This window comes from Eutrigla gurnardus, assembly GCF_963514095.1.
Source record: "Eutrigla gurnardus genome assembly, chromosome: 17".
NCBI lineage: Eukaryota > Metazoa > Chordata > Actinopteri > Perciformes > Triglidae > Eutrigla > Eutrigla gurnardus.
In genome coordinates this window covers 24,020,841-24,038,340 of record NC_139928.1, presented here as the reverse complement: position 1 = coordinate 24,038,340, position 17,500 = coordinate 24,020,841, and the positions used below count along the sequence as shown (strand labels likewise).

The 17,500-nt window shown below is 45.9% G+C and overlaps 2 protein-coding genes across 11 annotated transcripts in view; one reads left to right on the top strand and one right to left on the bottom strand.

Moving 5' to 3' along the window:
• mindy1 (MINDY lysine 48 deubiquitinase 1) overlaps positions 1 to 1,120 on the bottom strand; it is a 7,011-nt gene extending 5,891 nt beyond the window's left edge. For all 3 annotated transcript variants that reach the window (XM_084031673.1, XM_084031672.1, XM_084031674.1), the window contains exon 1: positions 1,003 to 1,120. The gene's annotated coding sequence lies outside the window, so the exon portion shown is untranslated. The remainder of the gene's footprint in view (positions 1 to 1,002) is intronic.
• Positions 1,121 to 1,615: 495 nt separating this feature from the next.
• Positions 1,616 to 15,386, top strand: LOC311027596 (BCL2/adenovirus E1B 19 kDa protein-interacting protein 2-like). Of its 8 annotated transcripts, none has more exons than XM_084031681.1 (13): positions 1,616 to 1,729; positions 8,823 to 9,089; positions 11,040 to 11,174; positions 12,107 to 12,222; positions 12,400 to 12,459; positions 12,622 to 12,699; positions 13,123 to 13,272; positions 13,367 to 13,618; positions 13,702 to 13,804; positions 13,927 to 14,058; positions 14,366 to 14,452; positions 14,651 to 14,749; positions 14,919 to 15,386. In XM_084031681.1, exons 3-13 carry the CDS (start codon positions 11,050 to 11,052, stop codon positions 14,941 to 14,943), a joined length of 1,227 nt encoding a protein of 408 aa, XP_083887807.1. In that variant the 5' UTR covers positions 1,616 to 1,729; positions 8,823 to 9,089; positions 11,040 to 11,049; the 3' UTR covers positions 14,944 to 15,386. The 8 variants fall into 8 exon arrangements, with proteins under 8 accessions (XP_083887807.1, XP_083887804.1, XP_083887803.1 ...); XM_084031678.1 differs by lacking the exon at positions 8,823 to 9,089 and having other exon boundaries at positions 1,641 to 1,729; positions 14,919 to 14,948; positions 14,990 to 15,386; XM_084031683.1 differs by lacking the exon at positions 1,616 to 1,729 and having other exon boundaries at positions 8,564 to 9,089; positions 11,040 to 11,097; positions 11,134 to 11,174.
• Positions 15,387 to 17,500: the final 2,114 nt, after the last annotated feature.

Sequence of the window (17,500 nt, the reverse complement as noted above, 5' to 3'; positions counted from 1 at the left end):
ACGAGAGGGAGGAAGAATCAGGTGACACGCTTGGCTTCCGAACAATTAGTTCTAAGTGAATTTTTATTTTTATTCTTAAGATGTGTTGTCATGACTGCCGATGACGCCGTCTCTTTGCTCTGAAGGTGGAGCTTCTCACGGGTCGATTTTTAGTCGTTGTTTTTTTTACAAACATATTTATGTTAAATAATATAGAATATTAAATAATAAATCATTCACAAATTTTAACAAAATTTGGGAGATTTGAGATAATTCTGGAATTCAATGTGGAAAGCGGTGAAGTAAGGGATAGTTTTTGTTGCTCAAAATACATGTGTGTGTGTGTATATATATATATATATATATACACACACACACACACACATTCAATTCTGATATTACAGTTCATTCAAGAATGTAAGTACTCAAGTACAAGTACTTTGAAGCTGGTAGGGAGAGTGGGGAGGAGAAGGAGAAGGAGAAGAATCCTTCCTCACATTCCACCGTTGCGTGTAAACATCGCGTCATCGCCTCTGAGTCTCGTCCCGGAGTGTCAGGTGACCTTGCCACGCCTCAGCCGAGAACCGGACGGATTTATAGTGTGTGTGTGTGTGTGTGTGTGTGTGTGTGTGTGTGTGTGTGTGTGTGTGTGTGTGTGTGGTAAACAGAGGAGTCACTGCTGAGGCCGGTCGTTAGTCAGCTAAACAAGTCCCCCCCCTCTGTCAGACAACAACGTAACCGCGGGATACTTCCGTACTTCCGGGGTCAACCTTGACGACCCCATCGGACAGAAACCGGAGACCGGTACACAGGAAGCTGCTGGCGGGTCGCCGTTAAGCAGCTTTCAACTCCCCGAGCTAGCCAGCTAGCCTGAAGCTAGCGCTCCTAGCTAACTTCGCCAAGTTAGCTGCTGTTCCGCCAAAAGAGACAATTCCGCTCCAGGGTTCCGGGACTCCACCCCTCCCCCTTCCCGCCTCCCTGCCCCACCAGAACACACAGCCGGTTAAATAAAATTCGGCTTACCGGTAACCGGGCGTGGGTCTGTGATCTGCGCTGACGGCTGGTGAACGGGCATGCTAGCTGTTTACATCCCTCTCTCCGCCAGGCAGGGAGGCGCGCGCACACAAGAGACCACGCCCACCAGGGGAAATACTAACAAGAAAAACGTCACATCCGGTCATAATTTTTTTTCGGCCGTTTGCTTTTTTATTTATTTTTTATTTTAAGATAAGGTAATTTACTCGCCAGCACACGTAAACACAACCGGGGGCGTTCTTTGTTATCGTGTCGGACTCGTTATATAAAGGTCAAAGGTTCCCTTCACAACAGCGCCAGTGTTTTTCTTCAAAATAAAACTATATACGGTAAAAAAAAATATGAAATATTACAAATGCTACAACAAAGGTCGGCGAGATCAGACCCTACTGCAAAAAATATGTATGAGAAGGCATGTTTCCTCTTTCCTTTGTGTGGACGGAATTCTGTGTAAAACGTTTATTGGGTGTTTTATTTTGAAGGTATTCACAGGAAGTGCCGCGTCACTAGCGCGGCAGGTTCGTATGACGGTTGTTTGTTAGCATGTTAGCATGTCAGCAGCGGTCGCGGGAGGACCGGAGCTCGGTGTTTGTCGCCGACCGTCTGACCGGAGATCAGCGAAGGAAAAACGGCGCGAAAACATGAAACCCGAACAAGCTGGCGGACGCGAAGCTGCTGCAGGAGAGGGACCCGGACCGGTACCGTGTTCACCGCGGTACGGTGTTAGTATACCTTTATTGTAGTATACGGTATGTACATATAGTGAAGGTATAGTACTTATACAAGTATATATATTATATATAAGTACATATACGTATAAGTATATATATAAGCCACGGATTCCGATCCTTCTTAACAAAAGATTAAGATGTAACTTCAGTATGCATCGTCTGATCTACTCCAAACTTCACGCTTCGTCATAGTCCCGCCTTGAACACGTCAGCTCGCCAATATTGACACACGGTCAGAGCGCCACCCACTGGCTGCAGAAAGTAGGCCTCATTTCACAGTCGGTGTCTGCTTTTCGTGAAAAATTCAGCCACCTGGTGGACGCAGGAAGAGACCTTGGACTCAGTCGCATCGCGTCCCAAACAGCTGAAGATTCAGACATGCATCGGCAGGCGTCAGGGCCAGGGGAGGCGGCCACCGCCTATTTTTTTTTTCTGATTAAGAACGTGGTAGGAAACCGAAGCACTCGGAGAAAACGCATTCCAACACAGTGACAAGGAGTTTAAGGCCCTGTTATGTGACACAGAACATTTTGTAAGGGTCATTGGTTGGCTGACGTGCAGCTTCAGCTTGATCACTCAGAGAGCCTGTGAAGGCCTCTGAGTGATTTTCATCACTTGGCTTTGAGTAAGAGAGATGCTCTGCTGTTTCTGCCTGGTTTTCATCATTTTGAGATTCCAAGTCTGAATGGTCCTCTGGGATTGCTGAGTGACGTCTGAAGAAGGAGAACGGCGGAGTGCGGCGTTTTACTAACGTTACTGTTCCCGGTAAGTTTCACTTTTAAAATGTTTAACCTCGTTGCAAACTAACGACACATTTCTGTTTAGTTTACCAAGCTAGTGATTACGTTCGTAACAGCAGCAACTAGTGGCTTTGCTTCCTCGGGTAATGTAAGCTGACCGGCTAGCTAGCCAGCTAGCGTGATATTGCTAATAACAACGTTAGCATGCCACTTTCTGACTGCCGTTGGCTCACTAAACGTTACCAACTACCAACGTAACTTAACATCTGTGTTTACAGCGTCGTGGACACGTTTGTGATTAAACCGCTGTTCTCTGGTTTGTGTTTGTAGAGCTGTCGGACATCGGTGATATTGAACGGAGGTCCAACCTGCAGATGACTAAACATCAAACACTCCGATCTATTGATCACACACTGTTCTACACTTTAAAAAATGTTGTGATTTTAGTATTTTGTGTATTTTATTGTTATTGTATTATTTGCCAAAATAAACACTTTTTCTAAAGAGACATGTCTGCTATGCTTGAAATTAGCGCTGCGGGGAAACCTCAGACGTATACAGTGACGTAATGACGTGGTTCTCTGGGCTCTCTAGCCGGTGGAAACGCAAACAGGTTCTCGGACGGTTCGCAAGTTGAACCAACTGCGAACCAGCACGGGCACCGGTCCGGCTCTTGAACTAGGTTTGCGTTGGTGGAAAAGGGGTACTTGATACAGAGTTCACTTGGCTTGACAGGAATGTCACACTCTTCGAGCTCTTCACGGAGCAACCTATGATGGTTGCCATGTCCTCCCTGGAAATTTGGATTGACTGATTTTTCATAATCTGCCCAACCGTCATTGACACCACAATTATGCACTGCTCGTTGTTCAACTGTCTTTTGGTTGGCTGACGTGCAGCTTCAGCTTGATCGCTGCTAGCTTCTTCACTCAGAGAGTCTGTGACTGATGTGACTGATGTTCATCACATGACTCCCTGTCGGAGAGATCCTCTGCTGTTTCTGCCTGGTTTTCATCATTTGGGGATTCCAAGTCTGAATGGTGCTCTAGGATTTCTTCCTGATTATCATCACTCGTAGTGTCCCTTTCTGAGAGGTCCTCTGGGTTTAAGGCGTTATTTTGATCACTCAGAGATTCTAGGTCTGGATGGTCCTCTGGGATTTCTGCCTGATTTTCATCAATCATAGTTTCCCAGTCGGAATGGTCCTCTGGGTTTGATAGGTCCTTTGAGAGTGCTGGTAGTGCTATTCCTAACTCTACATTATATCACTCACAAGGTCCCTCTCACTCTCATGCAAATGTGCCTGATGGGTGAGCCAGTTACACATGAATTTCATGAAAAAGTCGGTTTCAGTTTTGACGTATGCCCTGAAGTATGACTTGCGTCCGTCTACAGGATTTAGATGATCATACATTTCGTCAATCAAGTCCCTTTGTTTGACATCATGCAGGTCCCTGCGAATGTTGGTGTTGATCCTCCTGTAGAGGCACTCCTCATTATCTGCCAGTGTGACCATCTCCTTCACCAGGCTGTTGATGGCCTTTATGAGCCGCTCCCATGATGCTTTTTGTTTGGGTTCAGGGAAGCAGTCGAGTTTTGGCGCAACTTTGCCACCAACTTGATGATCAGCTCCTTTGACAATCTATTGACCAGAAACACCTTGAGCTTGCTTACATTTACATTTACATTTAGGTCATTTAGCAGACGCTTTTGTCCAAAGCGACTTACAATAAGTACATTTGTCAAAAGAAGGAAACAAAGAAACCACAACGTATCATTGCCGATGCAGTAAGAGCTAAAAAATAGAACAAGTGTTAGGTGTTAGTGGGTCATGCTATGTAGAGTCGAGGTGAAGTCTGAACAGGTGAGTCTTGAGCCTTTTTCGGAAGATGGCAAATGACTCTGCTGTCCTGACATTGGTCGGGAGTTCGTTCCACCACTAAGGGGGCCAGAACAGAGAAGAGTCTGGACTTTGCTGAGCGACATTTGTTTGATTTCAGCGATGGTGGTACCAGCCGGCCAGCTGAAGTAGAGGAGCGGAGTGCTCGCTTCGGGGCATGAGGTTTGACCAGTGTTTGAAGGTAGGCAGGTGCCGTTCCATTGATGGCCCTGAAGGCCAGTGTCATCGTCTTGAATTGGATGCGTGCTGCAACAGGGAGCCAGTGGAGGTCACGGAGGAGGGGGGTCACGTGGGAGAATTTGGGTAGATTGAAGATAAGGCGTGCTGCAGCGTTCTGGATACGCTGCAATGGTTTAATCGCATAGGCCGGGAGTCCGGCCAGGAGAGAGTTGCAGTAGTCAAGGCGGGAGATGACCAGTGCTTGGACCAAGAGCTGCGTTGCATCCTTTGTGAGGAAGGTCCGAATCCTGCGGATATGGTAGAGGGCAAATCTGCAGGATCGGGCCACAGCAGTGATGTTGGGGGTGCAGGATAGTTGGTCATCGAGGATTACACCCAGGTTCCTCGCAGTTGAGGAAGGAAATACTGTGATGCCCTCAACAGTGACCGACAGGTCCATGCGAGGGCAGTCTTTCCCTGGGATGAAGAGGAGTTTGGTTTTATTCAGGTTAAGCTTGAGGTGATGTGCAGTTGTCCAGACAGAGATGTCAGCCAGACAGTCCGAGATGCGAGTTGCAATGTGAGCGTCAGAGGACGGGGGAAAAGAGAGGAACAGCTGGGTGTCATCTGCGTAGCGATGGTAGGAGAATCCATGCGATGTGATAACAGAACCTAGTGATCTGGTGTATAGTGAGAACAGAAGCGGTCCTAATACTGAGCCTTGAGGGACACCCGTGTCCAGAGAGCAGGGTTTGGACATAGAGCCATTCCATGTGACCTGAAAGGTGCGGTTTGTCAGGTATGATGTAAACCAGGTGAGAGCAGAGTCAGTTATGCCAAGTTCAGCCAGAGTGGAGAGGAGAATTTGGTGGTTGACTGTGTCGAATGCAGCAGATAGGTCAAGGAGAATGAGAACGGAGGAGTTGGATGATGTTTTGGCGTCTCGCAGGGACTCGGTCACCGTGAGGAGGGCCGTCTCAGTGGAGTGGGCAGTCCTGAATCCTGATTGGTTAGGGTCTAGGAGGTTCTTCCGCAAGAGATAGGATGACAGTTGGTTGTAGGCAGCACGTTCCAAGGTTTTAGAGAGGAATGAAAGAAGAGATACAGGTCTGTAGCTTTGGATGTCAGTAGCGTCAAGGGTGGGTTTTTTCAGGAGAGGCTTCACGATAGCGGTCTTAAAATCCGCTGGAATGACACCTGAGGTGAGGGAGGAGTTGATCAGGGTGGTGAAAAATGGCAAGATGTCGTGTGAGATGTCCTGGAGAAGAGAGGAGGGAATCGGGTCAAGGGAGCAGGTGGTGGCACGGTTAGATGTAACAAGTGCGTGAACGTCTTCAGAGGTGAGGGGGCTAAAGCTGGTAAGACCATCCGAGTTGAGAGTTGGGGGAGATGTCTTCTGGGATGGAATAGGCGTGAATGAGGAGCTGATGTCATTTACTTTCTTGGTAAAGTAAGTTGCAAAGTCATCGGCAGTAAGGGAGGAAGGGGGCGGAGGGGTAGGAGGGGTGAGGAGGGAAGAGAACATGGAGAAGAGTTTCCTGGGGTTGGAGGCAGAAGAGTTGATCTTTGCCAGGTAGAAGGCAGATTTAGCTGCCGAAACAGTTGAGGTGAAGTCAGAGAGGAGGAGGTGTTAGTGAGCAAGGTCCTCGTGCTGTCCCGATTTCTTCCATTTTCTCTCTGACGCTCGCAACAATGATCTGTTGGTTCGCAGAGGTTCAGACAGCCAGGGAGGGGAGGGAGATGATCGCGCAGGTCGTGAGATTGGGGGACAGAGAGTGTCCAAAGAAGAGGAGAGTGAGGACATCAGGATAGAGGAGGCTTCCTCAGTAGGCATTAAGGAGAACTGTTCCGAGGATGGGAGCGAGGAGATAACAGTTGAGGAGAGAGCGGAGGGAGTGAGGGATTTCAGGTTGCGGCGGCTGGTGACCATTCGAGGCGTAGAGGGGAGGGATGAGGTGGGCTTCATGGGGAGGGAGAAAGTCACAAAGTGGTGGTCGGACACGGTGAGCGGGGTAACAGAGAGTGCCGAGATGCCACAGGATCTTGTGAAGACAAGGTCAAGTTGGTTCCCGGCCCGGTGAGTTGGTGGAGAGGGGGAGAGTGTGAGGTCAAATGCGGAAAAGAAGTCAATGAATTCAGATGAGTGCAGCTTTCCCGAGTGGATGTTGAAGTCACCGAGGACGACGAGCGGTGTGCCATCATCAGGGGAGCAGCTCAGGAGGGCATCCATCTCATCCAAAAAGTCACAGAGAGGACCGGGTGGGCGATAGATCACTATGATGTTGAGTTTGAAAGGAATGGTGACAGAGACGGCGTGAAATTCAAGCGTAGATCGGGGTAGGTGGTCGAGAGGAAGGACCTGGTAGGACCATGTGGGTGAGATGAGGAGCCCAGTTCCTCCTCCTCGCCCTGTTCGTCTTGGGGAGTGTGAAAACGAGTAGGCAGTTGAAAGCGCAGCAGTTGAAAGCGCAGCTTGCCAATCGTCTCCTGCAAGATTCTCTCCTTGCGTCTTCTTCAAACTCATTGGTCTCCATTCTGAGTTCCTCTAGGAACAGCTTCACTATTTCAGATGCTGTTTTTTTGTTTTGCATTGTGGCGGTGGACAGAATCAGGGAGCGTTCCTTCTCAGAAATGTTTGCACCTTGTCCGAGGACACTGAAAACTCTTACCTGTTCCTCCAGGACCTTCTTCACCACTTCAGTGGTTTCACGTGTCAAGCGTCCTTCTTCTTCTACTGGGGGGTTCTGACAGACCTCTCCTGTGTTCCCAGTCTCCGGAGGAGTTGTGGCCATGTCTCTCTTTCTACAGTCCATGCTATCCTTCTTGTAGTTGCTGTGTTTGTGAAGATAATGACTTTCTCAAGCTGTCAGCATACATTTATAGAGTTAGATGTGTGATGTCACAGTGACATGTTCAGTTCAAATTTAAAAACATTCCGCCCCAATTGAATGAAATGGAATGCCCAATCGTAGCTTAGCAACTGTTGCTAGGCGCAGCTACTCCAGTCAGAATGTCTCTGTCTATGGCTTTTCTTAAAGTAAATAAAATACATATAAAAATATCTGCATCCTAGCTGTATCTTTTCAGACATACTGATCTGTCATCACCATTCCACTTCCTGGGAGCCTCATTCCCGGTCGGAGACATGTAACCATGGTTACCCGAGTCAACCTCATGATTGGTTAAGAATCACAAAGTGTATTAAACCTGACAGAGTGAAACATTATTGACGTTACAGAGTTTTTGTGAACACTGCGCATGTGTTAAAGAATACAGTTAGAAGACAGTAACCACAGTAAACAGCCAAGTTATCTCCACTGACAACGTAGCCAACAAGCCGATAAATCACTTAAACATGTTGATGAAGTATTACATTACAGTATTACATGTATTACAAGAGAATAGAACAAAATGAGAATCATTTTCATATGTTTAATAAAAGAATAAGTAGTTGTAAACGTATATGATGGACCAGAGCCTGTGGGATGATGATTAAGTGACAAAAAAGGATTGAATTATACAAGGCTGGGTTCAAATAATCGTTTTTCCAACACACATACACACACACACACACACACACACACACACACACACACACACACACACATGATAGACAGATAGTCATGTCGAATATTCTAACTTTCCAACAAGAATGACTCGACCCTCAAAATCCGTGATGAGCAGCTACAAACAGAATCTCTCACCAGAAATGAACTGATTCACAACTGAAAGTGAAGCTTAAATAGCGGCGAGTGGATCGATGGATACGCCGACTTCAGACACGGTGAAAGTCGGGGGGGGATTTGAAAACGTGGGCTGTATATTGTTAATCCTATGAATGATCTAAAATTGTAAAACACAGAATTTAGTTTGAGGTTAGAGGGTTCCTTTTACAATTTACAGCATTATTTCTATGAGAATCTATTTCATATCCAATCAAGGTTGGATTTGTAACTGAAATATCCCGAATCAAATCGGAGATTAAATCGATTCTTCACCTTGTGAATCGGAAACGCATTGATTCGGGAAATCAGTGGCGATACCCAGCCCTAGAAATGTATTCTGCATAATTCGGGGGATGACAAGAATTATAATTTGGGACACTGTTGGTTTTATCTGGAACAATACAAAGTAGAATTCAGGACAGTTGTGGGACACTGAGCAAAAAAGTAAATTTCGAGCCCTGGTGCTAACGCTAGCGTCAGGCGTGCTAACGCCAGTATATACACACCAGCATAAACAAGTTTGTGTGTGTGTGTGTGTGTGTGTACTCAGCAGGTAAGGACATGCACGCTGCACTCTCCACCCCTTGTACAGTCATAGTCACCGTGGCAACAGGGCCGGGCCCTCGGCGGCTCGCCACACCTCTGCAGTCCTGTTGGCTGAGAGTACACAGAGAGAGAGGTGGGAGAGTCCACTCAGGAACTCATAAACACTCACTGTGATATCACCAGGTAGGTCTCCAGGTGAGCTTCGGGTTCCCCCCTGATCCAGGAACCCGTCTCACCTCACCAGAGCGAGCGTCCCGTGGAGAGCTGAGCTGCTGTGAGTCTTCATTCTTTGGTTTGACTGTGAGTCTTTGTTGAGGCGTTTGAGGCTCCGCTTGCCTCAGAGCTCTCCTTTGTCTCCTTGGCCGTAACCTTTGAGATATGAGCTGTTTACATAACGATTACTTCTGCAGTGAGATGCGAACCCACAAACTCCCGTTAGTATATGCCGAGCGGCCAAAAGTCTGCGAACGGATCTGTTGTTTACTGAGACCTGTAAGAGTCCTGTACGGAAGCCAAGTACCGACCCAACTACAGCCAACACGTACATGTTAAATATGTTATATGTCTTAAATTAATATGTCATTAAGAAGGGAGAATTGATCTTTCCTAAAGTACTACAGTTTGAAAATACTCCTTTCCAAGTTTAAAATGTTATTAAAAAGTACAGAAGTATTTAAAATTCAAGTCCAACTGGCATGTATATGAATCTGTATAGATTTATTGATGAGGTTAATTGATCACATATCGGGGTTGGGCCGATTCTCGGTTTCACCGGTCCGGTTCGGTGTACGGGGCTTAACCGGTTTAATTTATGCATAAACCGCTTGAACTGGCATTTGTCCTTATGAAACGTTCTGGAAAATTAAAAACATCAGTGACCTGTGCCGATGCCGCCACGGCACTAAATCAACGTGTCTTTCATTATTAACAAGCAGCCATAATGACAAGTGATTAAAATAATAATGTTTATTTCTGCACGGATCGGCGAGTGTCGAGTTGGCTGGTGTGTAACGAGCGAGCCGAGGCCGGAAGACAGAGATCGTGTTTCAGTCGAGGTGGGAGGAGATGCCACCGGAGCATTTCACGAGCTATGAACGTAGATCTGAAGAGGATAAAAAGCAGCTAGTTGCTGTACGAGGTTGCCATTGTATCAGCAACATGTATATGATGCAGCAACTTCGCTTGTTTAAGAGTGTGTAAATATGAAAGATGAGCAAAAGTTCACATTTCACAGTTGTTTTGAAGTCACGAGCTAATCGGAATTCCGACGCTCATTGAATACGTCACACGGCCGCGGCGCCGTATCCGTCTTTGGTTCCACGAAGCCGCGATGTTTCGTAAAAAGAGACACCGTTAAGTTATTTATTGAAGGCTAACCCTTTTATTTAAAGAAAACAAGTGATACATGTTGCTCTTATGTATGTATACATGTCATTAATCAAGAAAGAAAAATTCACATCATTACAAAAGCAGCCACGGTACTTCCACACCTGTTCAGGACTGCAAAGGAACTCAAGAATCCAAAAATGTGAAGTGGTAGTGATAATTACAAAATAAAAAATAGGGTAAATAAAATAGGTAAGTGCACAGCAGTCAGTACGATAAACGATAACGTCTGTAAAATGAAAACATTTGTCTGCTCCATATGCACCATAACTCTTCTTGCAAATAACACCTTATAGTGGGGTGATAATAACTGCGATTGCAAAATCAACAACACAAATGAAAGTAACTATAGATTAAGTAAAATGGTTTGCTGTTTTCATGTATATCTCTATTCGCTGAACCAAAGAAAGAAAACTGAACCAAATGAGTCAAAAAACTAGGGGGAATTCGTTAAGTTATTTATAAATGTGATCACGGCATATTTTTGACTCTCCTTTCTGAGATTACGCCGCAACCTTCAGTGTAAAAACCGAATGTATCACTTGGGAGGGTCGGCTGGAAAGGTCGGTATAACCGGTTCAGTCCGATCTTTTCTGAGTATCAGACCGGTTTGAACATGTTTAAACCGGACCCAGCCTATCACATATTATACATCATATTTAATACAACAATCGTATCAGATAATAAATCATTTGAATCCTGAAGAAGTAAGATGCCTTCAATTAAATAAGTCCTAACTGGATAAGTAATAACTACCCAATGTTGATGTGTGATGACATGTTTATTGTATCAAAGTTCAATCTGCTAAAACAGCAGTCACACAGTTTTCATCTGTCAGCCGGAGCAACATGGCATCCAGAGAGGCAGACCGGGTGGAAGACCAGAACCAAGACCAGGTGGAAGACCAGGAGGCAGACCAAAACGAAGACCAGAACGAAGACCAGGTGGCAGACCAGGACGGAGACACCTCCAGGTCAGAGTTCAGTCCAGGATTTAAGGATCACTTCATGTATAACCCGTTTATTTTCAGTCCCATCATGACGGAACCGAGAACCGATGAGTTCTGTCTGAGAACCGGTTCCATTTAGATCCAGCTGCTGCCTTAAAGGGGCTCCGAGTACTGGTTCTGTGTTCCGGTTCAGACCTGCTGTTGAAATACTAACACCATGCAGTAAAAGTATTCTGTATGTACACTATATTGCAGAAAGGATCTGCTCACCTGCCTTGACCCGCATATGAACTGAAGTGACCTCCATTCTTAATCCATAGGGTTTAATATGACGTCGGTCCACCTTAACAGCTATAACAGCTTCTACTCTTCTGGAAGGTGTTCCACAAGGTTTAGTGTTTCTGGGACTTTTTGACCGTTCTTCCAGAAGGGTATTTGTGAGGTCACACTGATGTTGGAGGGAAAGCTAGTTTTAAGTATTTTCTTCCCAACAAGTGTGTATGAGAGCATTTCTAATCCCACTGACAGTTGACTGTGGAATATTTAGGAGTGAGGATATTTCCTGACTGGACTTGACTTGTTGCACAGGTGGCATCCTGTCACAGTACCAGGATATATATATATATATATATATATATATATATATATATATATATATATATATGTGGAGTCCACAGAGCTCCTGAGAGCGACCCTTTCTTACACAGATGTTTGTAGAAACAGTCTGCATGCCGAGGTGCTGCTTTCATACACCTGTGGCCGTGGAAGTGATTGAACACCTGATTGATATTATTTAGATGGGGAGTGAATACTTTTGGCAATATCGTGTATATTAATGCACTGGAAAAATGACTACAATCATCAAAATAGTTTCATTTTGATTTTCTGTCAATCGACTAATTGATGAGTTGATGAGATGAACTGATTTGATTGGCTGACGGCGTTTCTGTGTGCAGCTCTCCTCTGGCAGACGTCACCACTAATACTACTGATACTACCGCTGCTACAACTACTACTGCTGCAGCTGCTAGTAGTACTTCAAGTACTTCCACGGCTCCGGGTCATCACACAGGTACAGCTTCTAATGGGAGCGTTAAAGTATTGATTACTGAAGTGTTTGCTTCTCCTCAGTCGTCACCATTCCTACCTGAATTCCTGTCTGACTGCCTGACTTCCTGTCTGACTGTCTGATTTCCTGTCTGACTGTCTGACTTCCTGTCTGACTTCCTGTCTGACTTCCTGTCTCCAGGAGGTGTTCATGAGGGTTTGGTGTCGGAGCAGAATCAGCTACCGACTGGAGAACGAGCAGGTTCACTTATTAACCCTTTAACACTCTGACGTCGTCATATTGTTATTATTATTAAGAATAAGAATAGGATATTTGAATAAAAAACAAACACATGAATATTGAATGATTAATTCAACAAGTATCTACAAATATCCTTGAATAATTTCGTCTTTGAACCTCCAGCTCCTCCCAGCAGCCTGGCCTTGTCACGACCAACGAAGAAGAAAGTCCTGGTGGCTCCGGCTCTCAGTCTGTCCTTGGGTAGTGAAATAATAATAATAACATAAATAATTATAATAATAATAATGTCATTAACAATAATAATAATAATATAGAATGTAAAACATTGATAATATTATTGATAATAATAGTATACGTTTATAACCGTATTATTATTATCAATAATATGATCAATTATAATAGCAGTGATAAGAACATAATAACAATAATAATATTCATAATATCATCAATAATATGAAAAGTAGTAAAGGTCCCATATTATGATGATTCAGTATAATCAGTATAATATGGGATCTTTAATATTCTTATTCATAAGAATATGCTTAATAATATTATTAATAATATCAATAATAATAAGAATATTATTATTGATCCTATTATTAATCTGATGAATATGAATATAATAATTAATAACTGTTTGGTGGCCTGTTGCCCCGTGTTCAGGTCCCAGTGAGTCGGCGGTTTCAGACGACTTCCCCCCGGCCTTCCTGTCACCTGACCACGACAATGACACGGGGCTGGACTTCGACCTGGACGCCATGGAAACGCCCTCTGACAGCGAATCACTGCCTTTCCCCATCTACGACCTTGAAGGTGAGAGGTCAAAGGTCAAAAATGCTGATGATGACGACTTGTTTATGTAATCCCCCCCCCACAATAACCCTTTACCCATCACGTGGTTTCCCAGACGACCTGCGGCGTCTCGGCGTGGCATCCCGGTGGAGCAGAGCGTCCGGCTCCAGTCCCTGCTCCCGGTTCCACTCTCGGACTGGTTCTGGTTCCGGTTCGGACCAGAGAGAAGTGGCAACTCTGGAGCGGGAGGACGTGGTGGACGCTCAGGGCACCAGGTGGCGCTGTTTCTCCACTGGCGAGCCGCCACAGGAGAGCCGCGTTAACATGAGCGTCCTGGAGGCGTTCCTCAGGGTGCTGTCACACGGAGGTACAGACTCACCTGTGTGGCGGCTCATCACCTGACGGGGGGGAGGGGCCATCCTAAACTCCTCCTGTCCTGTCATCTCTCAGGTTACTATGGAGACGGTATGAATGACATCATCGTGTTTTCTTCCTGTTACCTGCCCCAGAACAGCCTGGAGAACTACCAGTATGTGATGGATCACCTGTTCAGGTAAGACTGGGAATTGGGAGTGTGTGTGTGTGTGTGTTTGTGTGTGTAGCATTCATCCGGAGGGTCGCCGCGGGGCCGGGGGGTTGCCGTGGCGACTGATCCGGAGGACCACCTGTCTGCAGGTACGTGGTGGGAACTCTGGACCTGATGGTGGCAGAGAACTACGTCATGGTGTATCTGTGTGCCGGAGGTCAGAAAGACAAGCTGCCGGGGATCGGCTGGCTGAGAGAGTGTTACACCACCATCAACAGGAGGTGAGCTCCACCCGTCCCACCAGCAGGGGGCGCCGGGCCTCCACTGTAGGAGAGCTGCACTGTGAGCTCATAGACTGTTGGATTCACTAAATGCACCTCAAGTCTTCCAGCTGGTTTCAAAGATATGTTATGGCTGTTTTCATGCTTTCATCCACTTAAAGAGACTCGTTGTCATCATCACACAGTCCATGGTCTATTCATCTGTGTTTATGGGTTCACAACCCTTTCTCATTGTATAATAGTGTGTGTGTGTGTGTGTGTGTGTGTGTGTGTGTGTGTGTGTGTGTGTGTGTGTGTGTGTGTGTAGGTTGAGGAAGAACTTGAAGGGTTTCTATGTGGTTCATCCCACCTGGTACATCAAAGCCCTCGTCACCATCATCAAACCCTTCATCAGGTCAGCTGCTCCTCCTCCTCATCCTCTACATCCTCCTCTTCATCCTCTACATCCTCCTCATCCTCTACATCCTCCTCTTCATCCTCTACATCCTCCTCATCCTCTACATCCTCCTCCTACTCAGTTTCTTAAGTTTTGGTGTTTTGAGATTATCCAAACGTTGTTCCTCCTTCTCCTCCTCCTCCTTCTCCTCCTCAGCTCCAAGTTCAGCAGGAAGCTCCGGTTCGTCGACAGCCTCCAGGACCTGTCTCACTTCGTCCCCACTGAGCATGTGCAGATCCCTGACTGTGTCTCACAGTGAGTGTTCATCACCGCATCGTCATGACGACCGCATCGTCACACAGGAAACAGAGTTTGACGAATAGAATGATTCAGATTTATTATTATTATTATTATTTTATCTGTAGAAAGTATTCCAAATCAAAGCATGGTTTAAAGATGTAGCTCGCTGATGTGCTCCCTGCAGGTACGACCAGCAGCTGTCCAGGTGAAACAGGTCCAGGCTCCTCCCCTTCAGCAAGCCCCTCCCCTCAGCAGGTCCGGGCTCCTCCCCCTCAGCAGGTCCGGGCTCCGGTTTACTCTGCAGCTTCCTGTTATTGTTTGTTTTTAATGGTTTTTAGTTGGATAAGAGATTAACCTCTCAGGGAATCCTTTGTCATTAGTGACCCCCGGTGGCCATTGGGTGAACTGCAGGCAGCATCCTGCACAAAAACCCGCGGCGACATCACGCTACTAATCTGTAATTTTGCTTCTTTTTTTTTATTGGGCCGCTACTTTTTCTTCATCAGCATCCCGTTGCTAAGCGACCAATGCCAGATCCATGTTAGTGTAGCTATGGTACAGCTAGCGGGCTAAACTTAGCTTAGCAAGAGCACCAGCTGACGTGTTAAAGATGACTTTGTTTCAGTGCTTATTAAAAAAATTCTGATCTTTATCTGGTGATTTGTGTGAATATTTGGTATCAATGGATTGATTAGTGGGTCGCCTGTCATGTCAGATAGACTGGTTACCTGTCTATCTCTACATGTCTCTCTGTGATAGACTGGTTACCTGTCCAGGTGAACCCTGCCTTCACCCAATGACAGCTGGAATCCCCCCCCCCGTAGATGATGGATGGATGGATTGATTGACTGATTTGATTGATTGATTGATTGATGGATTGATTGATTGGTTGGTTGGTTGAGTGACTAACAAGATGCTAGCTGTAGCTTCACTGCGTATGTGGTTCTCTGGTCTGTTGGAGCTCAAATGTTGGTACCTGAACGCACCTTTATTGTGTGTTTGAATGAACACTGTGGGCATTTATAAAGAACAGGAAAAAGTGTGTGTGTGTGTGTGTGTGTGTGTGTTGAATCCAGCGGCTGTTCAGGAAATGGAGCCTGACAGGAAGGAAGTGAGGTAGCTGCTGAGGAAACTCAATAAACAGGAACACAGACCAGTGTGTGTAAAAGTGTGTGTAGGTGTGTGTGTGGTCTGTCTCCATCTGTATTTATTTTGTTGTGATGTTGGTCCAACAGTAGAAACAAAAGAAAACCGTTATCTTAGCTGTTAACCTGCCTGATTGTAATTGCTAATCAGCTAATGCAACTTTAGCTGTCTACAGATTAATTGAGTAGCTAGGCTAGCTGCTGCTAACACCACAGTGTCGACAACAACAGGTCAGGGTTAGCAGCTAGGCTAGCAGCAGCCACCCTTTTCCCAGTGTTTGTGCTAAGCTAGCTAACCACACGGTTTTCTTCTTCAGCTGTTTTCCCCTCCAGCCTTTAAAAACATGGGATTCTTTCCTCCTCTAACTAGTCGGGTCGCCCAGTGCTCCTTCATGACGCAGCTGTTTTTACGATGAATCAGCTCAGTTGGGCCGCCCCGTTAGCTGTGTTGTTAGCATGTTGCCATGTGAGGAACCTAACAGTCCCGGGATAGCATGTGACTCATTCACTGTGTGCCCAGTATTTATACACACACACACTCTCACACACACACACACACACACACACACACTCTCTCACACACACACACTCTCACACACACACACACACACACACACTCTCTCACACACACACACTCACACACACATTTAGCCCGTGTGCTTCCCACACAGTTTATAACGAGCCACCAGCGACCACAACTTTAATTCTTCTACTTGTGTTGTTTCCTCCTCCTTGCTGTGGAACTGGGGTTGCCATGGCGACACACACATTCCCGTACATCTGTGTTTGTGAGGACCATGATAAAACCAAACTCTTATCCTGAAACCCTAAAAAAACAAAACAAGTCTTAAGCCTGAAACGTTCCTTTTTTTTGAAGACGCAAGGACACAAGGAAATGTCCTCACGTCCTGAAAATGTCCTCGGTCTGTTGAAAACATGCTGGTCCTCACTACGTACCACGTACGAGAATGCCGGCGTCTCTGCAGCTGCTTGTAATAAAACATGAAGCTGAAGTGAATGTGAACGGGGTCCACGCACCTCGCCAGACTGTCCATATGTAGAGGATGATGTCATCGTGATGATGTCACCTGTGGTTTTACGGCCTACGGGTTTGAAGCTGGAGGGGCCTTGACCTTTAGGGGTCAGTCTGGGGTCCAGTACCTTGCCCAAGGACACTTCAACTGGACGAGCTGGAGGGAGATCAACCGCCGGTACCAGCGCTCCGTTAGAACCGTTGTTTTTAAACACAGTCATTTTAAAGATAAACAGGAAACAGATTTATTTGTGATGACGTCGCTGTTTAACGGAGCGTCCGAAATCAGATCATCATTTTTATTTTCAGAATGTTTTTATTTTTTTAAATTACGTTCTGTAGCATTAGCTTTAGCGATCTTAAAGCAAGTTCACCCTGTTTCTCAAATCTGGCCTCCCGGCAGGTTGTCATGGAAACGGAAGTTGTTTTTTTGGACCACCAACCAGGAAGCACCACAGCTGCGTGTGATTGGCCGAGACGCCTGTCAGTCTTAAAAGAAACGTACTCTAGAAAGCTTCACTTGGGTCCGAGTTGTATCACCGCCGACATCTAGTGGTCGTTGGGGGAACTGCAGCCTGGGAGATGCCA

Bases quoted from the DNA above. Each gene is read 5' to 3' on its own strand.
- LOC311027596 (XM_084031678.1), top strand. From the start codon at position 1,656: ATGAAACCCGAACAAGCTGGCGGACGCGAAGCTGCTGCAGGAGAGGGA. The intron at 12,460-12,621 runs GTTCACTTATTA...TTGAACCTCCAG, and splicing joins ACCGACTGGAGAACGAGCAG to CTCCTCCCAGCAGCCTGGCC. The intron at 14,453-14,650 runs GTCAGCTGCTCC...TCTCCTCCTCAG, and splicing joins ATCATCAAACCCTTCATCAG to CTCCAAGTTCAGCAGGAAGC.